Source organism: Lemur catta, chromosome 7 (assembly GCF_020740605.2).
Source record: "Lemur catta isolate mLemCat1 chromosome 7, mLemCat1.pri, whole genome shotgun sequence".
In the NCBI taxonomy this organism is placed as follows: domain Eukaryota; kingdom Metazoa; phylum Chordata; class Mammalia; order Primates; family Lemuridae; genus Lemur; species Lemur catta.
This window is the reverse complement of record NC_059134.1, coordinates 67,718,114-67,740,651: the sequence shown is the minus strand read 5'-3', so window position 1 is coordinate 67,740,651 and position 22,538 is coordinate 67,718,114. Positions and strand designations below refer to the sequence as shown.

General features: G+C 46.6%; 1 protein-coding gene across 2 annotated transcripts in view; it reads right to left on the bottom strand.

Annotated features, from left to right (window-relative positions):
• PARVA (parvin alpha) overlaps positions 1 to 22,538 on the bottom strand; it is a 145,195-nt gene that overhangs the window by 7,326 nt on the left and 115,331 nt on the right. For both annotated transcript variants that reach the window (XM_045557549.1, XM_045557550.1), the window contains exons 6-12: positions 16,039 to 16,154; positions 11,877 to 11,935; positions 9,394 to 9,413; positions 8,004 to 8,065; positions 7,259 to 7,327; positions 4,287 to 4,388; positions 3,509 to 3,581 (exon numbers count right to left, since the gene is read on the bottom strand). In XM_045557549.1, coding sequence (XP_045413505.1) covers positions 3,509 to 3,581; positions 4,287 to 4,388; positions 7,259 to 7,327; positions 8,004 to 8,065; positions 9,394 to 9,413; positions 11,877 to 11,935; positions 16,039 to 16,154 — 501 coding nt within the window. The remainder of the gene's footprint in view (positions 1 to 3,508; positions 3,582 to 4,286; positions 4,389 to 7,258; positions 7,328 to 8,003; positions 8,066 to 9,393; positions 9,414 to 11,876; positions 11,936 to 16,038; positions 16,155 to 22,538) is intronic.

Sequence of the window (22,538 nt, the reverse complement as noted above, 5' to 3'; positions counted from 1 at the left end):
ATGGAGGTATAATTTTTCAAGAATAAACACATCTTGATTTTTCTACCTCTCATAGATTTTCGGTGCTTCAAATGTTTTTGGTCATTTTGTCCAATTTTATTCGTTTTTGCAGAGAACGGTCACTGACCTCTTCATGCTGCAGTAACTAGAGGTCCCTCCCTTGTCTTCTCAGTTGAGTGCTCTTTATTGCTGTCATCATGTAATGCTCCACGGTATGAATATACTCCAATTTCTGTGGCCAGTCTCCTGGGGACGTACACTCCAGCTTAGGCTCTCATGGTATTCTTGGACTTGTCTCCTGATCTATGGACACACCTAGGAGTGGAATTGCTGGGTCACACCGTGCAACAGCTTCCTCTTACCGCTGTAACAAATTTGCACAAATTTGGTGGCCTAAAACAATGCAAATTTATTCTCTCACAGTTCTAAGGGTCAAAAGTCCCAAATTGGTCTCACTGGGATGAAATCAAGATGTGAGCATGGCTGCGTTTCTTCTGGAGGCTCTAGTGGGGAATCCTTTCTCTTGCCTTTTCCAGCTTCTGGGGGTTGCCTGTATTCTCGGTTCATCGTCCTCTTCCATCTTCAAAGTGGGCGATGGCTGGGTGAGCCTTTCTCACACAACATCACCCTAACACCCCTGCCCCCCTCTTCTACTTATAATCTTCTACTTAGAAGGACCCTTGTGATTACCCTGGGGACCACCTGGATAATCTAGGATAGTCTCCTCATCTCAAGACCCTAAATTTAATCAAATCTGCAAAGTTCCTTTTACTATATAAAGTAACATGAAAAGATTTGGGGGATTAGGATGTGGACGTTTTGGGAAGTGAGGGTCATTACTTTGTCTACCATGTAGGGTGTTCCAAATCTTCAACTATATTAGATAAGGATGTACTATTTTCCAAAATGGTTGTATGGATTTACATTCACACCAGCAGTTTCTGTTGCTCCACATCCTTGCTAACACTTGGTATTATCAGAGTTTTAAAGTTTTGGCCACTGTCGGCTTCTGCATACTACTTTCTAGAAGAACAGAGAAGGGGAGGTGAACACTTTGCATATTACCAGGCACTGATCAAGTCTTCCCCAAGTGAATTGATCACCTGAACTAAGCTGCCATCACCTGCCTGGTTTCTCAGCACTGCTTGCCATCAGGTGCCAGGTTGTAGACTCTTTAAGTTTTGGATATTCCACCAGCCTGCCAGCTGCCCTACAGTCTTGCCTGGTACTAGATGTCTTCTGAGTCCCCACCTGCCTCTCATGCTGGGGTCTTACCCACATTTGATGATGCGCCAACTTGAATGGTGGTAATAGGTAGGCACACGCATTTGAAGACGTGCAGTACGTTGCCCTAAATAAAAAGCTACTAGCTTCATGCCAATATTTCACCTGCTCCATTGGTTCTGAATTTGATGTTAACCCTTGGCTTACACTAGTGAAGTACTAAAAGGTTATAAAGCCTGGGCAGCAAACATGATTTGAGAAACAAGGTATACCAGAGCTTTGAGTGTCAAACAGCATGGCAGAGAATGCATTTTCCTGACCTTACAAACATTTTGCCATGAAAAATGCCTCCACCACAACCAGGTTGATTTTGAAACAGCCTCAAAAAACTACCCACATTGGCCCCTTTTGTAAAGTCAGCAGCATTTACTACGGAATCTCACTTTCTAGGTGGAAGCATAAAAACCAGAGGGAATGCTGGGGTACACTTCTCACAAAGTACAATTTCGTAAAACACCATTTCAGTTCTCCTTTACCCACTGGAAATTTTCAGCACGGGCATTATGCCCAGTGTAACAACAAATAAAACAGATGTGTTTTTCCATTCACATTGGTCAGGAAGCTTCATATTAACCAGTTTAATAATTACATAAAAAATGTCCTGTATAGGCTGAAATATTCCCATGGATTGATATTGGGGAACTGATCTGTCCTGAGGAAAAAAAATATCTGAAAACTAAAATGTCAGATGAAGTACTTCTAATCTCTAACCAGGAAGTTTCATATTAAGCAGCAGTTCAAGAAAATGGAGGCAGAAATGATGGCCGGAACTCTCTCACTGCGTCTTTACCCAGAAGCGGGTGCTTACCACCTGGCCACAGGAAGTCAGAGTCCATTGCCAATGGCATCAGGTTGGCTAGAGTGGCTTTGCCAGGGGGAGAGCCCCAGGGGGACTCCAGCCTTGCTGGAGGTCCTCCCCTAGAGTTGACCAGGGGCTTAGGACAAGGTGGTAATAAACAGGGACTGACCTTTGTTGGCTAGAGCTGATGGCCATCGAGGTTGGGAAGGAGTCCTGAGAGAGAGTCCCCATTCCCCAGGTGGGGCTTTTGCTCAGACTGTCATTCTGTCTGGGACGCTCACTGCTCTGTGCTAATCCCCACACACCAAAGCCCTCCCTGACCCTTATGGCTGAGCCTGACTGTCCCCATCTCCATCAAACTGCTCCTCCCTCCAGACATGGTGTCACCTCCTTGGCCCTCAGAACCTCTTAGTTGTACCTCTTTCATGGCAGTTACCATGACTGTCATTCTGTTTTGGTGACTGGGTACATTTCTCTCTTCCCTGGTCAGCTGCAAGTGTCTTGAGGTCAGAGACGGTCTCACCCCTCTTGTTATGTCATGATCTACAGGGTCTCAGGCCCAGTAGACCAATGCACAGTCCCCTCCGGGTAGAGGTCTGGGCGGAGGAACTTGGAGCAGAGGCAGTAATGGAACATGAAAGGCCACCATCCCTACCTGTCCACTTGCCTTTAAACAACCAGGAAAGCACAAGCTAAAGGGCTGTGAACAGCATTCTCAGTGTTCTGATGCGGTGTACACAGAAAATTATCTGCAACACAATGTTGACTCACCAGCTCTGGTAATCAGAATACTTCAGTCAATAAGAGGAGGGAAGCAGACGTCTGTACCAGGAAGACTGCTGAGAGAAGCGTGCCTCCTCCGCTCACACACGCACACACTCGCTCCAAGCGCAAGCATGCCAGGGCTGCTGGAGCATCTGCTCCCGCTGCATCCCCACCCCTCCCCATCTCATATGTGCCACGCAAACCCTACAGAATGAAGCCTCATCCTCGGGCAGGGTTGGAGGTTGGAGCAGGCGGAGCGCCTCATCTGTCCGCACAGCAGAGGCAGCTCTGCTCAGTGCGGAGCGTCTGCCCCGCACCTCCACCCTGACTGGCAGGGACACAGCTCTCTGGTAGGTCAGCACTCTGTGCAGAGACAGAAGAACCTAGATTGGGCACAGGGCAGTGCCTGCAGCAGCACCTCTGTTGGGTCCTGATCCCTGCGATCCCATGGGTGGGATTTCAGACTCTTTTTCTTCCCTTGGCCGTGTGGTTTGCAGCTCACAAAGGGTCTCCAAGACGGAGCAGCTGCACCTAGTCCCACCTTCCCTGGCAAAGACGACTTCAGAAAAGAAACTCTTCCTTCTGCTAGAAGATCTGAGCACTCATGTGCAAGGAGAAGGTCTCACCCTGTTGTCATAAGCCTAGGGAAGAACCAAGTACCTTCTGGCCGTGGCTTTGGCTTTTCCAAGCCTCCATCTTGCATGAGCTCAAAGGCAAAGGAGACATTCAAGACCTGGCAAGAGAGATGCAGGGCATATGTCATTGTATACTTATTCCTTGACACTTGAGGCCCTGAGACCTGCCCCTGGGGAGTGAAGGAGCCCGGCAGTAGAGCCAGAGCGTTAGAGGCTGAGTTAATTTCAAGGAGAAACGTAGCTACCGAAACAGGCAGGCCATGTGGAGTGTGAGCTTGCCCATCCTAGCCTGACACCGGGGAAGCACTCCTGGAGAAGTTAAAAATTCTCTTCCTGTCCTACTGTGTTCCTGTGCCAGCTGCCTGGATTTCAAACTTGGGGATGTCAGTGCACATGTTTGGAAGGAGCAGATGGTAAGACATGTTCAATAGGCAGAGAGGGGTTTCTGCTTTAGACCAGATGCTTCTTGTCTAGTGAGCAGGATGTAGAACTAGGCTGAGCGTGGGCCTCGCAGTCACCTTCCCTGTCACCTCTGGGGAGAGATGAGGCAGGGCTGTGCATCTGGCAGGAGCACATGGCTAGGGGACCAGGGCCAGGCTGCTGGGGAAGGGAGAGGCTTCCAGGACTCTCAGTGTCTGCAGGTGGCTCCTTCCCAGCTCAGCTCTCATCAGAATGGGAACCTCCAGCCACTGAAGACCCTGGGCAGAGGGTGAGCCTCTGCTTTCCTCCTGGCTAGCCCCGGCAGGGGTGTGGGCAGATGAGGCAGGGGATATGGGCCGGGGGCTTCCCTTGATGTCTCTTACCTTTTGTTCAAAGCTGTCCGGGGTCAGGAAGAAGCTGTGCAAGGGCACAAAGTAGCCCTCCAAGAGGCCCATGAGCAGCACCAGGTACACCCCGTCTGCAAACTGGAGGGAGAGGGCCCGGTGAAGCCACTGGCCCCTGAGCCTCCCGGCCGAGCCCTGTCCTGGGGGCTGTCCCATTCAAAACCCACTGCCCGAGTGAGCTGTTGGCCAGGAGTGAGGGGCAGTGGCCTGAGGTGGGGAGGTCTGCTCTGCAGCAGGCCTGTCTCACATCTGGCTGGTCCGACACAGGAGCCATAAGCCCACAGTCCTGAGCTCAGTGGATCCACCATTTACTGGGCATAGACTGTGCCCCAACTCCTGATCTGGGCATGGGGACCAAAGTGGGGTCAGCATGGCTCCTGCCCTCGGGGAGCTCACAGTCCAGTGGGGGACACCGGTGTGGGGGCAGCGTGGCAGCTGCTCCGATGCAGGAAGCGAGCTGGCCTGAGTGAGACGGAGGAAGGCCGCCCACTCCTCCTGACGGCATCAGAGCAGTCTTCCGCAGAGGACGCCAACCCAATGGAGCCCTGGGGATGAGGAGTTAGCCAGGCGGGGCAGAGGGAGGAGGGACAGGTGATGTCTATGGTGAATGGCATGAGGCTACTGTGGTGACTTTCACTTTCTGAGCAGAGGAAGGACTCTAGTGTGGCACAGGCCTGGCATCCTCCTTTCTCACATCTTGCCTCATTGTCGCGTGAGAGGCAGTGGGGTGTCCTGTTACAAATGTGGGCTCTAGATCCCGGCCTCCTGGGTGCCCATCACAGCTCTGCCACTTACTAGCTGTGTGACCTGGGCAAGTTATGTAACTTCTCTATACCTCGCTTTTCTCATCTGTAAAATGGGGGTGATAAGAGTGTCTACTTCATGTGGTTGTTGTGAGGACTAAACCAGTTAAAATGAGTAAAGTGCCTGTAATCTGCGTGGCATGTAGGCAGCACTTAATTAATACTAACTGTTGCTATTACCGTCTGGGAAAACAGCAGAGCAGTCAGGTCTGCTTTGCCAGCAAGAGCCAGTAAGTCGTGTCCTATGTGCTGAGGACCATGGCAAGAGGCTCAGAGCCTGGTCCCTTCCTAGAGGCCAGATGGGTTGGGAAACCAGGCCCAAGGGACAAGAGACTCTCAGGCTAAGTGCAGAGGCCGCAGGTCTTCTGCTCAAGGCAGGATGAGTGTGCACCGAGGGACAGGCTTGTACAGGCAGTGGGGGCCTGGGGTGAGTGAACTTTGGGAGGAGTAGGCCTCCAGAAACAGAGGCTGGCCCGAGCATAGCCAATATTCTAGGTCGCTTTCAATGGGGGCTGGGCCACCAAATGTTTGTGGGTGTAAACAACAGTTGCTAGAGGCCCAATTTCTTGGAATCATCTTAGGAAGCTTAAGAGAACTAGACTGAATTGCCTGGAGTGTGGGCTGGGTCCAAAGTCTGCTCAGATAGCTTTGCTGGGTGCCCAGCTGGCCTGGTCTTCAGCCTTTCTTAAGGGCATAAGACCCTGAGCAGGGCTGCTTCCATTCATCGGGCCTGCAACTCAGGTGGGAAGGGCATGAGCACAATTCATCCCCTGCCACCCTTGGGTGGACTTAGGAGAGCAGACCCCGTTAATTTATATAAAAATCAAGGCCCTCCTGGTGGGAGCTAAGCAACTGGGCCTTATTTTGGTTGTGGCTGGAATGGGTTGGGAATAAAAGAATTTAATCTGTGAGCTCAGGGGACCTTTGGTTAGAGTTAGGGTTACCCATAGCTCTGAGTGCCAAACTTAGACTGCTCCCACCCTGAATGGCTGGTTCTGCTGACTTGGTGGGGATAGTGGGTAAAACCTGCAGGCACCCAAAGTGCCCAGCAGTGACCCCCTTTTATAACAACCCTGCCCTTGAAAACGGAGGTGAAAGTTCCAGAGCCCATGCTAGCTCACTCAAGGAAACATCACTTCAACAGAGCATTTCTTATCTCCCAGGAGAGTATATGAAGCTCATTCCACAGAGTCCAGAGACTCTCGGGCAGAGGTCAGCCATAGACTGGGCAATGGACTCTAACAATAATGGGAGAAAACTAAGATGTAGAAATTCTCCAAGAATAAAAGGATGTTAGGAAACAGGATGCATGACATGTAAAGGGAGGAAAAAGAACTTTATAGCAGGGAAATCTGGCGGATGCCACCTAAACCAAAGTGATCCACAGTATCACCAGGGATGGGGCACACAGACAGATGTGATGCCCCGAGAAGAACGCAGCCTTGCGCAGGGAGTGCTGTTACTGGAAATGCGTAGCCTGAATCTAACCATGAGGGGAAAACATGGAGGGCCATTCTCTAAACCAACTGGCTTGCGCTCTTCAAAAAGGTCAACGGCATGCCAAGGAAGGCCAAGGAGTTGTTCTATATTAAAAAGAGACTACAGAGACGTGACAGCTAAATGCAGCATGTGAGCATATTGGGACCATGGGCAAAATCTGAATCTAGAGCATTTTTTCTAAGCATATGACATTGCCATTTTAGTAGGTTAAAAGCAGTCAAATATCAGCAATTTTGTATGATTCCATCTGAGTAGATTAATGTATTGTGTCAATGTTAAAACAGTCTGCCTCTGATGATCATATTGTGGTTATCCAAGAGAATGTACTTGTTCTTAAGAGATGTATGCTGAAGTATTTAGGGGTGGAGAAAGAAAAAATGTGGCCAGTGTTAACAGTTGGTGCATCTAGGTGAAGAGTGTATATGGGTATGCATTCTTGCAACTTTTCAAATAAGTTGGGAAAAATCCACGGAGAAATTCCATTTGGTTCTCCCCCTCTGAGAAGAACAGATTCCGAGGCCCTCATCCCCCCAGTGCGGGGAAAGCCACAGTGCCAGTGCGGGAAGCACTGCTGGCGATGCCAGGGCACTGGGAACAGTGGCCGTGGAGCAGGGCCCTGTCCCCACCTGCACTGGGGGCTGTCCCCACCTGGGTTTCCAGTTCTGTGACCTCCAGGTTCAGCTTATTCAGGTGCTTGTTCACGAAAGTGATGAGTGTCTGAAAGGGAAGCAAAGCGGGCACTGAGATGGAGGCTCTCGCCAGGGCCAGACCCTGCAGCTGCCCCCTGGTCTGGTCAGGGGGAGAGCAGGGGACCAGGCCTGGCCAGAAGTGCTGGGCCCAGACCGCCATGCTGGCCTGGTGAGGACAAGCAGCCCAGGAGGTCCCGCTGCAGAGGCTCTAGAGAGCACAGGGAGGGCCACTGGCTCCAGGCCTTGCAGTCACACACAAGTCAGGACTGTGCAAGTAACAGGGAAGTCCCGAGAGGCAGAAGGACAGGGGACGGTGGAGTGTCTGAGCCCAGGGTCAGGGGGCCAAAGGAAAATTAGGAAGGGGGCCCGGGATGAGATGATCCCACTGTGTCCCTCCTTCGGTGCAGGTGCCTGAGCCAGGGGACAGGGGATTCTGTGCGAGCAGCAGGGAGAGCTGGGGTCAGCGCTGGTGTGAAGACAGGGTGCTCATGCCCACGGAGAGGAAAGAGACTGGATAGGCTTCCAGTGAGAAAGACAGGTGAGCCGACAGCGGGGGGACAGCTCCCTGTCTGCAGAGATCAGGTGATTGATGTCAGTTTGGGCAGGGAGCTCACAAGCTGCAAGGGTGGGTTTTGCTAATGTTCTGCTGTGGCTCAAGCCCCTCCCTCTCTCCCTCCTTCCCTCCCAGGCGCCCCCTTTCCCACCTTTTTCACCACGTTGAGTTTGTCTGGGGCGTGGTCGAACAAGGTGTCAAAGGCATCACGCTCTGAAAGAGAGGAAAACAGAATGTGGAGTAGAAGCCAATTCCTGGCGGGGAAGCCACCCCAGGTCCCAGGGCCACAGCCTTTAAAGGCCCCTGCGGATGGGAAAACTTTGGGGTACTGACTGTGCTGGGAATGTGGGAATCTGGGATTGGGGCCCGAGGTTTGGGGTTGATTCTTACTCTAGGGGCCTTTCTCTCTCGTGCGGGCTCATGTGTGTGTGTTAACGTATGTATCTATGCATGTGTACACAAAGCAACCCTTTATTGGGCTGGGGCAGTTTGAACTGGGATTAGTCATTTCTCTTCACTATATTCCATTATATTGTGATTTTGTCATGTTTCTAAGGTGTTTTTGAAACTTTTTGGAGGTAGAATGTTACCCAAATATAAAATCATTTCACCCCTTAATTTTCAAAGCCAGGACACCCAAGACAAACATGCTGCTGGAGGGTGCAGCTGAGGGGGGCGGGGCTGGGGATTCGGGATAGAATGTGAGCTCTTCCTCTTGCGCCATCTCAGTCACTTCAACTCTTCACACCTCAGTTTCCTCTTCTGTAAAATGTCATCTTAAAAATGACCCTCTCCTAGGTTTGTTGCAAGGATGAAAGGTGAGAATGTATGTGCATGTGCTCTGTAAACTGTATGTGCTCTAGTGTTGTGAATTGTTTTGAGCATGATTGAAATATTTCAAAATATTACTCATAGTACCAGGATCATACAAAATAGCAAAGTCATGCTCCCTGCAGGGATTTCCTTGCTCCATGCTCTCAGAGCCAGGAGGTGACATAGCGAGGGCATCTGAGGCAGGGAAGGTCTCCAAGAAGAGCCTGGGGCTGGGTGGGTTTGTGATCCCAAGTCCTGCCTTCTCCTGCTCTTGCACTGATGGATGAATGTGAGACTAACAGAAAGGTGATGGTGATCTCTGACATTCACGGGCCCTGCACACACCCAAAATCCTGGGAAATGGGAGAGGAGGAGGGAGCTGTGATGAAGGCAGAGCGCTGGACAGTGTGGGGAGAGGGGACAGGCCCTGTGTTCATACATCTCTTCCTTTACTTCCGCAACATGCTTAGAGCAAAAGTGCCCTGCAAATGCCCAGGACCCAACCAGCAGCCCCGGCAAGGTCAACAGCCTGATTACTTTCAAGATGATTGTGCAGATCTTCTTCCCACCAGCAAGCTGTCCCTCCCTACCCAACCGGCCCCATCGCCAGGCTGGTGCAGACACGCATCCAGGCAGCCAGCTGAGAGCCTGTTCCTCCCAGCTGCTGTAGAATTAACTAGAGCCCCACCACAGCCACCAGTGCCAGAGAACAATCTTATGCAACTCACCATGCCTCCCGGAAAGAGCCCTGTAGAAAAAGAAGAGAGAAAAAAGAGTGTGACTCTTCTCTTGGCCTTTTACATTAGAGGCCGGTCTTCTGAGGACACTCTGTCACTGCTGGAAGCCCACCCCTACCCTGCCTGCCACCATCCTGTCCTTGGTTGAGGAGCTCGAAAAGCCTCCTCCTGTTGGCATTTTGTTCCACAGTCTCCAATTACCGAGACTTTACCACATTGCCACCTATGTTTTTCTTCTGCTACGTGGATATACTGGTGTTAGCGCAAAGCCTGGTATAGTGATACTTAAAGGACTATTTCTTGCCTTAAATAAAATCATGTTATTGCTTGAAGTTAAGAAAAATATTAGACTCGGGGGTTGAAGATGCCCAAACAGAGACTCTTAGGAGCGGAGCTGAAGTAGCCCCCGATGTGGAATTTCACTGCCCAGGTTACTGTGGGCAACTGCCTGGGGAGGTCAGCGTTGCCTCTCTCCCGTCCCTGCTGTGATACCCACTAAGATGCACCTGCCACTGAGCTAGGGTGGGCTCTTTCACAGAGGGCAGGAACTGGAACCACACTTACAGCACAGAAGCAGCAAAGTATTAGAGATCATTTAGGTTTAAATCCTACCGAGCATTTTTTTTTTTCCTGTGTGACCTTGGGCAAGCTACTGAACCTTTCTGGTCTCTAGGTCTCTCATCTCTAAAATGAGGATAATGTAAATACCTCAATGAGCAATAAATGATTTACTATCTAGAAATATGTTAGCATAATTCCTAGTATATAGGAGATGCTCAAAACATTTTTTCTCAATACATTCTGGTTCTCATTATAATTCTTATTATGCCAGTTTACCCACCTGCACACCTGTCACCCACTAAATGCCCACTTGCAAAGAATAATGAACTTGGAGCAAACCGTTGGAGAGACCAAGGATACAGTCTTGGGCTGTGGGGTTTCAGGGGTGTAATCTTGGCTTCATCTGATTGTTATGAACATCAGTGGGTACAAAATTGCTTCATAAATTGTACTGTGTTGTCATTATTAGGAGGCTGCATCCATGTTTATGTCTTTGTGGCAGAGATGGCAGAGACAGGGGGACCACAGAAACCATAACAGGCAGCTGAGAGATCGTTCTGGAATCTGAAACTTCATACTCCGATTTGGGAGTTTCTCCCAGGCCATGCTCCTCTCTGGTCTGTCTTCCTCTTTTCCAGAAGGTGAAGTCATGGGCACAGACCAGCCCGGCATGGGGTGGGGGCAGGACACTGGGGAACGCTGCTCCTCCCCCCAGCAGGCCTGACCCAGGGCAGCTTTTCCTCCTATCCTTCCTAGAACCAAGGCCAAAAATTGGTGTGCCCTGTAGACCAGCTGACCCTTTGGTTCCTAAGGCTGGTTCTTGGGGTGACATGGAGGCTGCTCGATGGGGGTGTCCATAGGCCATAAACTGGGCATTTTGAGAAGGGCCACTCTACATCTCTGTCCCACCCCCAGCCTGAAATGCCCACACGTGCACAATGTGGTGCAGACAGGTGCCCTGGACACCTGTCAGCCAGGACTGGGAGAGGGAGGGGGCTTGTTAGAAACTGGACAAGGCTTGGAAGGTGGTGTGGGTCAGCCGTAATGGAGAAAAGCCAGGAAGGATAGCTAGGAAGGACAGCTGTGCCCACACTGAATCCTCACTACCTCTCTGGGTGAGTTAAACGCTCCCACTTCAGAGATGAAGAGACTGAGGTCAGAGGGGTTAAGGGACTGACCTGCTGAGTACATGGAAGAGCCTGGATTTGAACTCAAGTCGGCTGGCTTAGTGGTCCCTGCTCCTTTCACTATGCTGCTCTTGTCTGAGGGGGACAGAGAAGAGTCGGGGCAGCAGGGGATGCTGAAAGCAAACTGCCAGGCTTTGCGGGGGAGGGGGGGGGCAGGGCCCAGGCCTGCTGGTGATCCTAAACCCGCTCCATGCTAGCCTGTTCTTTCTACTTACAAACAAAACTCCTGTTCCCCATGGCAAAGCTTTGATACATTCTAATATCCCAGTTTTTAAAAGTAAATGGAAAAAAAAAAACAAAACAAAAACCCAAAAGACAACTCTAATGTAGAGAAGGGCTTTCTGGGTCATGGCACGTGACCAAATCAGATTCAGAAAAGAAAAACGTCCTTTTGAAGGTTAACAATTTAAATTCAACCCAGTGTTTATGGCATGATGATTTCATGCTGGTTGGCTTTTTTGGGTACACTTTTTCCTGGAGTGCCACAAAATTAGAATTTTTCAATCACTGCTAATTCCCTCTCCCCACTCCCCACCCAAGTTTGTACCTTAAGCATTGAGAGGCATGTTTTGAATGCATGGAAAAGGCTAAACTATAATCATTGGCTGAAGTCTAATCCCTCCTGCAATCCCAATAAATGAAAACTAAATATCAGCAAATGGATGAATTTCGGAGAAACATCTGTGTTCCATTACAGAATCGCTGGCAACAATGGTGTTGACATACTCTGTGTTACCAGTTATTTCCTCTTGGATTTGCCGAGACTGGAGGATTCCTTCTCGTTTCTGAAATGGGGGTGGGGAGAGGGGTTGGGAGAAGAAGAGAAAAATATGCTTTAGAAAAATCCAGAAACACTGATGAGCATTCATGATATTGAGAAAGTTACTGGTGTTTCAGAAATGTACCCAAGACAAGATAATGCTAGTAATGAAAAGAGTCCCTGATTTTCTGGGACTGGACTGTACCATTAGGATGTAAGTGCAATGAGTGTTTAGTCCAAACAAGTAGACTGTTTCTTGGATGGTGAATCTTTCCTTTCTTTATTGGAAGACATTCTGCTGGAAGCAAACTGTTTGCCTCCTGGAGTAATCCACAGTAAACCACATGGAAAGGAAGGCCAGGGTGTGTCTGCCCTCCAGCTGGGGCCACAGAGGGAAGCTGAGAAACACATTTAACTGGGGAGCTGGGTGGAGGAACAGAGGCCAACTTGGAGAATTCAGACAGAGACAGAGGGTTTTTTTAATAACTGATAACTGTGGGAGCTTTTAAGTAAGTAGTACAGTCGTCGCGCAGGTAGCTGGCTCACTCTCTGAGAAAAGGTTAAGCACTTTGGAGACTTGCCCATCCAGCTGTGCGCCCATCATCTGTCAGCCCCTCTCCCATCAACTCATCCTCTTTCTTCTGTATTTCATGAATCAGAGCCTTCTGTGTACAGGGCTCTGTGCGGGAGTCAGAACAAACGCTATGGAGACTATGACGTGGTTTCTGGCCTTGGGCGACTTAGGAGTCAATGGGGGGGATGAAGCAGGCATGTGAGAATGGTTTCCCCAAAGCAGTCCTGGTTTATGCCTGATGTCCCAGCCTAATTATTAACAGGATCCCCTTTCACTCTCAAAAGTGCCGTGGATGACAAATTATGTGGCTGCCCTATGCTGAGAGGAAGTGCTGACCGCAGGTCAGGGGCAAGTGCTTTCAGCTGGGCTGGTCAGGGAGCCCTTGCAAGGGGTAGGGGTGCTGGAGCTGGCACTTCAAGGCCAGGTAGGATTTGGCTGGACATCGAGGAGAGGTCACTCTGGTGGGAGCAATGGCCCCAGCCAAAAGGCAGAGTGAGGGCTTATGTGCTCAGGAGGGAGGGTGGCTGCCATTGGTTAGGGGACAGCTCTGAGTGCCAGCCTGGGGAGTTTCCACCGCATCGTGTGGGCACGGGAGCCGCTGGAGGAGTATCAGGGCTCAGGAGGACTTTGTGGTGGGCATGAGGAGGAAGATCCATTTTCTCCTGTCCCTACACAGCCTGCACCTGTCACTTTGAGGACGGTCTCCACATGGCACACGGTTGACAGAGGGAATTCACCTTCCCAAAGGCTGAGATGAGTGTTACGAAGGAGCCTCCGAATGCTGGTGGCTCAGCTGAAACCTGCCTTCTTGAGCCTCCTGCAAAAACTTCCAGAAACGTTCCTTCATATTCCCAACAGCCACAGAAACTAGTGTCCTTGCAAAATACTTTTCTATAAAGAAGGAAAGGTAGAGCTGGGTGAGGCCAAGTGTCTACCTGGATTAGATGAAGAAGAATGGACTTATCAAAGCAAAAAGGAAGCAAAAGAAAAAAAAACAGATACCATTTAAAGGGGTGCCAGATGAAGATAAATTAGGACTTTCAGCTTTGACATATGTAACATTTTCACATGAAGTTAATGGAATCTGTGTCCTTGTGAAGCCATTCACAGACATAAAACCTCATCTTCAACTTCATGTAGCATTAAATGCTTTCATATAGGATGGAAAAGAAATGTGGCTTAAATAGCCCCTCCCCCAGCATCCTGGTTCACCTCCATGCATTCTTTGTTCCCTAGGGAGTTTTCTCCGTGGCTCATTAGTGACTCACAGCCAGTTCTCAGTCCTGCCTCTGTGCCCGTTCAACTTGATAAAGTGAAACACCTCAGAAAACCTGGCATGCACTGATGCCATTTTATGTAATATGTCCTCTTTTCTCCCTCATGCTAACAAAACTGTCTGCAGGAGAAATTAAACCAACAACCACCTTCCGACGCCCTATAATTGAGCTCAAAATAAGGCAGGGGACGTGGGCTTGCAATGACCACTGTTTCAAAATAGGGGCCCCTCTCCCCTGCTCAGATCTTCAGTTGCAGTTATTGTGTTTTGTCTGTAGTAATTCCAACGGGCATATCTCATTATTTCTATTAGACAGCTGTTTATTCAAGTTGATAAGAAAAATCCTAAGATGTTCAATAAATTAATAAAGAATTGGAATGAACTGTCATAAAAGAGAAGATACAAAAGGGCAATTTATGTAAAAGTATTTATCTCCACTAGCAATAAAAAAGCTATAAATGAATATAATGACGGTATGCTTGCTCACGAAAAACATTTTAAAAAATTTCAGTGTCAGTGATATGTGGTCACTAAAGTACTCTTTCATGGACTGCTCCAGGAACCATCATTTTTTAAAAAATTGGCTTTATTTTCTAGAGCAGTTTTAGGTTCATAGCAAAATTAAGAGGAAGGCACAGAGACTTGCCGCATATCTCCTGCCCCGCACACTCACAGCCTCGCCCACTACCAGCATCGCACCAGAGTGGTGCACTTTTTACAACTGATGAACCTGCAGTTGATACTAACACGTCACGGTCACCCAGCTGACATCACAGTTCACTCTTGGTGCTGTCCATACCATGGGTTTTGACAAATGTATAATGACGTGTATCTAAAAATCCTGTGTTCCACCTCGTTATCCCTTCCTCCCCAGCTGTAGTTTTTACAAACAATGAAATTGATTCACATGCTGTTGAATGGTAAACATGGAGGTGGCCTGGAAGATGCTTGAGCTAGGATGCTGTGGTTGGCCACATATCCATGGCATATGTAAAATGCTCAGCACCATGCTTTACGCAAGTGCAGAGCCCAATACATGGGGACAATTAGTGCCTTTCAGTCAGAGGCACTTGGTGTCTGAGCAACACACTTTTGCATTGTCTACGGGCTTCTGACAACCCTTTCTGCTGCTAATTTGAGGTCTTGTCTCCTGGCAGGTAGGACCAGAGTGTCGTATACCTATTGTACCATCTTCTGTTTAGCAAAGTTAAGTACCCAGAAGGTGTGGAAAAAGTACTTTTTCATTAGGAAACAACTGATCAATTGATCCTCCCCTCCTGTTAACATCTGATTCCTGAAAGCTCAACTCAAATTTTATCTTGGAAACTGGCCTGGCCTGATCAGGCAAAATGCACCAGCCCTCAAGGCTTTTCCTCACCAAGGGATGGCAGAGCTGCCATCTGCATTCTCTATTCCAGAGCCCTGGTCCCCCTGCATAGCCAGGGAGCTGCTCATATGGTGAGTTCTCCCCTGCTGCATGTTTATTTGGAAAAGAACAGAAACAAGCAAACAAAATGATGACCTTTTGCTAAATGGGTATAAAGTTGGAAAATAAAATTGAATTTGAGTATTTAATGGGGTTAGGAGCAGAGTGAGATAGTCATGGGGAGAGAGCACACCCTCACTGTGGAAATTACACAGCCATATGTGAATGGAAATTCCATCCAACAATCTGGAAAAGATGACTTGGGATCCCAGCTGTGCTTCTGTGGGAGGGTAAAAAGCGGCAGTGCCTTCAACACAGGCATGGCTAGTTGGGGTCTCTCTCACACGTACACACATGTACACATACACACTCAGATACCTAGCTTCCCCAATACCTGGACATCATTTGTTTAACCAAAAAAATTATGATTCTCCATGGCTTGCAGGGCACCCCATGCACTCCTGTACACAAATGCACACACACACACACACACACACACACACACATCATTCCCTCTCACTCCCCTACACACACCTCACATGGATGTCACAGACCCTCAACTCACATTACACAGACAACCTCATGACAAAAACATGTAAACCACAGTCATGCACCCCACACAACGCTATCCCGTACACAAGCGCTTTTCCATCCTTTGCACACCTATTAGGGAGAAGCCAACACGTGTTAGGAAGCTCACTCACACGCCCCCCACATCCAGCACACCCAGACTCACCCAGCATTCATTCAGCTGCCCTCCTAATGATCCACCTGACCTGTCTTAGCTCTCACAGGAACTCAGCCTCCACAATGCCTCAAAAGCACAGGTGTTTGTCATGGTATCTGTCTTACCTGGACCACAACCACTTGGATGGAAACGTGGTCTGGGAGTCGGATTGGTGCCCGGAAATACTGAGAGAGAGCAACCAGCAGATGCAAGATGGCCACCAGGCTCTTGGCATGAACAGCTGAAATGAAAGAGGATTTAAAAATTAGATTATCTTCCTCCGGGTTCCAGGCACTATAAGCAGATATTTGAAATGTAGCAGTCCCCTACCTGATGTCCCTTTATTGCTGGACTTCCAATGTAGCACCCCTCTAATCCTGGGTTCCCACTGGGGCTCTGACAACTGCTGAGTTCTGAGCTCAAATCAGCTCTCCCCCAACCCTATGTCTCCATCCACTGTTTTAGTAACCAAGAGCATGTCTGCTGTACACCCACTTCCCTCCCACTTTACGGTGAACTCTTTGGATCATCACCACTCCCCTGTCCCAAGACCGCACACAAAGCAGGCCCCTAGTAACGGACACTGAGGTAGGAACACTGGTGTCCTTCCTTTGTGCAGGGCTTTTAGATCCCTGGAGGAAGGCAAGAGAGACATCCAAAGGGCTGTGTTGCTCTCTTGAGTGCCATGCATGGTCAGTGTAGGCAGTGCCCATAGGGAACAGCTGGGAGGGGATGTTAATGACCCAGCTGGCTTCCATAGTCGCTGCACCATGATCTGCATGTTAAGCCATTTACACTAGAAAAGGCTGGGCCTATTGGGTTGCAGTTTTCTCAGGGTGAGGAGAAAAAGACTGACTCAGTGAGGTGCCACAGGGTCCGGCAGACTGGAACTTGAATTCTGACTTTATAATCTACCATTTATTTACAGGCCACATGACCTTGGCTAGGGAGGGCCACTCAAGACCTCTAAGCCATAATTTGCTCATCTTCTCAATCAGAGATGACAGAACCTATGTGGACAGACAAGTTGTAAGGATTTCTAAAGATAATGTAGGTGAAGCTCCTGGAACATAGCAGGTGCCCAGGAATGGCTGATATCTTTAACTATAACTTATGTGAAAGTACCTGGCACCTAGGCAATTAAAACATATCAGCTTTCTTTCTCATAGAAGGGAAGATTCACCAGATAGTTAACCTGCCTTCACAGTCACCAGCTTCATGACTCTTCATTACAGGGGCATTTAAGGGAAGAACCCAAAATGCCCATTTCGTCTACTTAGCATGTACTGGGCACATTGTTAGCATGTCATTCTGTTTTCCTTGGGACCAGCGAGTCTGCTTTAGTAAAAGCTTTGGGAAATCACCAAGGAAAGGAAATGATTCAGACATTCCTTTGGAACTCGTTAGAATTTCTTGTTATCAGCACTACTTCAAAGAAGGTTTTTCTACTGACTATGAACAGCAGCTCAACACCACAACAGCAGCTGGACTGCTCTGAACTCTTAGCCTTTCAGAAGAAGGTTTCAGTTTTGTCAACTAAGTTTTACCCACAGTTACAGCCTCAACAAAAGGCTCCGGACGTGGGATGGACCCACCGACATGGCGTGGTCACTGAGGGTCAGGGCAAATCTTGGTTTGCTCTTCTGATCAGAACTGCCACCCACGACCTGCCCGACACTGAGGGCTGTAAGAACATTTGCTATCCCTCCTCTCTTTAATGGCAGAACATAATACTAGAAAAATTGTGGTTAAACAGGTTGTTCTTATAGCCTGATGATATTGTATACCATCTCTGCTCAACAGATGAACAACACAGAGCTGTACTGTAAGCATCATATGATGTCAGCCTCTTTCAATGAATGCTTTGTCCTCCTGGGAATTTTTTCAAGAGAAATAATTTCATACATACATACACACACACACACAATGTGCACAGAAATGTTAATTATTTTTTATTTTTTATTTCAGAATATTATGAGGGTGCAAACGTTTTGGTTATACAAATTGCCTTTGTACCATTTGAGTCAAAGTTATAAGTGTGCCCATCACCCATAAAGTGTGCACTGTACCTGTCAGGTGTGAATTTACCCATCCCTTCCTCCCACCTGCTTGATTGCCAATGAATGTTATTTCCATATGTGCACATAAGTGTTGATCAATTAGTTCCAATTTAGTGTTGGGTACGTGTGGTGTTTGTTTTTCCATTCTTGTGATACTTCACTTAGGATAATGGTCTCCAGTTCTGTCCAGGTTAATGCAAGAAGTATTAGTTAACCATTCTTTTATGGCTGAGCAGTACTCCATAGTATACATATACCACATTTTATTAATCCACTCATGTATTGATGGGCACTTGAGTTGCTTCTACATCTTTGCAATTGTGAATTGTGCTGCTATAAACATTCGAGTGTGGGTATTTTTTTTATAGAATGTCTTTTTTTTCATTTGGGTAGATGCCCAGTAGTGAGGATTGCTGGATCAAATGGTATTTCCATTTTTAGCTCTTTGAAGTATCTCCATACTACTTACCTTAGAGGTTGTACTAGTTTGCAGTCCCACCAGCAGTGTATGAGTGCTCCTATCTCTCCACATCCACACCAGCATTTGTTGTTTTGGGACGTCTTGATAAAAGCCATTCTCACTGGAGTTAAGTGATATCTCATTGTGGTTTTGATTTGCATTTTCTTGATGATTAGAAATGTTGAGCATTTTTCCATATGTGTGTTGGCTGTTAGTCTATCTTCTTTTGACAAGTTTCTGTTCATGTCTTTTGCCCATTTTTTAATGGGGTTGTTTTTTTTCTTGCTGATTTTCCTTAGTTCTTTATAGATTTTAGTTATCAGACCTTTATCAGATGTATGATATGTAAATATTTTCTCCCATTCTGTAGGTTGTTTGTTTGCTCTAGTGATAGTTTCTCTGGCTGTGTAGAAGCTTTTTAATTTGATCAGGTCCCATTTATTTATTTTTGTGATGCTGTGATTGCTTTTGGCGTCGTCTTCATAAATTCTTTTCCTAGGCCGATACAAATAAGAGTTTTTCCAATGTTTTTCCTAGAATTCTTGTGATTTCATGCCTTAGGTTTAAGTCTGTTAACCATCCGGAGGCAATTTTTGTGAGAGGTGACAGGTGCAGACCCTGTTCCATTCTTCTGCATGTAGCTATCCAATTTTCCCAGCACCATCTATTGAATAGGGATTCTTTTCCCCAGTGTATATTTCTGTCTGCTTTGTCAGTATGAGGATGGTTTCATATCTGGGTTCTCTGCTCTAATCCATAGCTTTATGTCTCTAGTTTTGTGCCAGTACCATGCTGTTTTGGTTACTATAGCCTCGTATTATAGCTTAAAGTCTGGTAAAGTGATGCCTCCTGATTTGCTCTTATTATGTAAGGTTGCATTGGCTATTTGGGGTCTTTTCTGGTTCTATAAAGAGTGTAGAACTATTTTTTCTAGATCTGCTAAAAATTAATGGGGATTGCATTGAATCTGTAAATCACTTTGGAGAGTATAGACATTTTAACAATGCTGATCCATGAGCATGATTTCTTTTCCCATCTGTTTATATCCTCTGCAATTTCTTTCCTCAGTGTTTCATAGTTCTCCCTATAGAGATCTTTCACCTCCTTAGTTAAATATATTCCTGGTTATTTTATTTTCTTTGTTGCTAGTGTGAAAGGTATTACATCTTTGATTTGATTCTCAGCATGACTGTTGTTGGCATGTATGAAAACTTCTGATTTGTAGACAATGATTTTGTAACTTGATACTTTGCTGAATTTATTTATCAATTACAGGAGTCTCTTGGTTGAATCCTTGGGGTTTTCTAGGTATAAGATTATATCATCAGCAAAGAGTGATAGTTTGACCTCTTCTTTCCCCATTTGGATACTCTTGATTTTCTTCTGTTGTCTGATTGCTCTGGCTAGGACTTCCAGCATTATGTTGAATAGAAGTGGTGACAGTGGGCAATTCTGTCTGGGTCCCATTCTAAGTGGAAATGCTTTTAATTTTTTCCTGTTCAGTATGATGTTGGCTGTGGGTTTGTCGTATATGTTTTTTATCATTTTGAGGTATGTCCCATCTATGCCTATTTTGTTAAGTGTTCTTATCATAAAAGGGTGCTGAATTTTGTCAAATGTTTTTTCAGCGTCTATTGAGAGGATCATATGGTCTTTGTTTTTGCTTCTATTTATGTGGTGAATTATATTTATAGATTTGCATATGTTGAACCATCCTTGCATCTCTGTGATGAAGCCCACTTGGTCATGATGAATTATTTTTTTTGAAGTGCAGCTGAATTTGGTTTGCTAAGATTTTATTGAGAATTTTTGCATCTATATTCATAAGGGATATTGGTCTGTAGTTTTCTTTTTTTGTTGTGTCCTGTCCCGGCTTTGGTATCAAAGTGATATTGGCTTTGTAGAATGAGCCAGGGAGGATTCCTTCCTTCTCAATGTTATGGAATAATTTCTGCAGTATAGGTACCAGTTCTTCTTTGTAGGTTTGGTAAAATTTGGGTGTGAAACCATATGGTCCAGGACTTTTTTTTGTTGAAAGATTTTTTATTGCTGGTTCAATTTCAGTGCTTCATATTGGTCTGTTCAGGAATTCTATTTCTTCCTGATTGAGCCTAGGGAGGTTTTGTGTTTCCAAGAATTTGTCCATTTCCTCCATGTTTTCAAGTTTATGAGTGTAAGATTTCTGTAGTATTCAGAGATGATGTTTTGTATTTCCATGGTATCAATTGTGATTTCTCCTTTTTCATTTCTGAGTGAGCTTATTAGAGTCCTTTCTTTTCTGTTTCTGGTTAATCTGGCAAGAGGCCTGTCAATTTTGTTTATCTCCTCAAAGAACCAACTTTTTGTTTCATTAATCTTCTGTATAATTCTTTTATTCTCAATTTCATTTAGTTCTGCTCTGATCTTGGTATTTCTTTTCTTCTGCTGGGTTTGGGATTTGTTTGCTCTTCCTTTTCCAGTTCCTTGAGATAATTCATTAGATTGTTGACTTGTGATATTTCTGTCTTTTGGATATGCGCATTTAAGGCTATGAGTTTTCCTCTCAGGACTGCTTTTGCTGTATCCTACAGATTTTGACAACTTGCGTGCCCATTATCATTTAGTTCAAAGAGTCTTTTGATTTCCATCTTTACCTCCTCCTTGACCCAACTATCATTCAGCAGTAGGTTGTTTAGCTTCCATGACAATCTGTAGAGATGAGTATTTCTGTTGGAGTTGATTTCTAATTTTATTCCACTGTGGTCCGAGAAGACACATAGTATAATTTCTGTTTTTTAAAATTTATTGAGACATGTTTTGTGGCCTAGGAAGTGATCAATCTCTCTATGTCTCAATTTTCCCACCTATAAAATGGGAATAATAGAATTTTTACTTCAGATGGATGAGTGAGGATTATAAGGATTATAAAGATTAAAATATGAATAAAGATTAAAATAGAATAAGGAATTAAAGTAAGCATGAACCAAACAAATCATTCAAAGTCACTGAAGACAATGTTCTCGATGTGGCTTGAAAAAATTCCATTCTTCTATCTCAGCCTTCCGCAAATCGGGTGCCCTAATAAGTTAAATGATGTTTGCTGTGGGGTTTTTTTTTTTTTTTGGAAGGGTACAAGGAGATGGTCCATGTTCAAAGGGGTAGGAAATAGGATCAAACAAAACCAAGCAGGGGTCTTCATTAGAGGACTTCTCTACTGCTTATGACTAGTGTGGATTTCTAAAATGCATGCACATTTCCCAGACTGGAGATCAAGCCCCCTCTTTTTCTCTCTTTTTCTCCCTCACTGAACACAGCACCATTCCGGGAACACGAGGCAGTATTCACAGAGCCCCTCTCTGAGACAGTGCCTGGGGCCCGGAGCCGTGGCCTCCCCTCCTCCCGCCATCAGGCGTCTCCCTCCGTGGGCAGAGAATGCCCTGTTCCCAGCGCCCTGCTGCTGTGCCAAGCAGCTGATCATGCCGTGCAGGCAAAAGTGTCATTATGTGGAAGGAGGTACCCGGTGTCTTGGCCCCAATGTCAGATGTTAAAAACCTGCTGAAGAGATTGTGCCTGGCAGCTATCAGGTTTCTAAGTTTAGAGGCGAAGATTCCTTTTTCTTTCCCAAGTTTGAAAGGTGTTTTTGCATGGGGAGGTGTTCATTTTAAGTTGTCTAAGTTGGATGTGATAAAGTACAGTACATAACCTCTTAATACTTAAAGGCAAGACACAGTCTCATCAATTTATGAATCTAAAGTCGTATTTTTATCTATTACAAAGAACAAAACACCTCTGGAATGCAGTGTAGGATTCCCCTAATCCAGTGATTTGATGTTGACTTTGATATGGACTCATTAAGTCCATATTAGACAACAGGCTTTTGAGGCAGCAAATAAACTAATGGTTTACATTTTCTGAGATCCTTGAGCTATACTAGCTGCGAAAAGCCAAATTTGAAAATTCTGTTTTAGTGCCTACGATCTCAGCCACGCCTTTGCTCCTCTAAGGAAATGCAGGGGGCGTGGAAGGGTGGAGGCTTTGGAACAGACAGAGCTGAGTCCTTGCTCCCTGCACATGGGGACCTCAGCTTCCCAAAGCCTCTACAAGCTGGAGACAAGGGCTTTCTCAA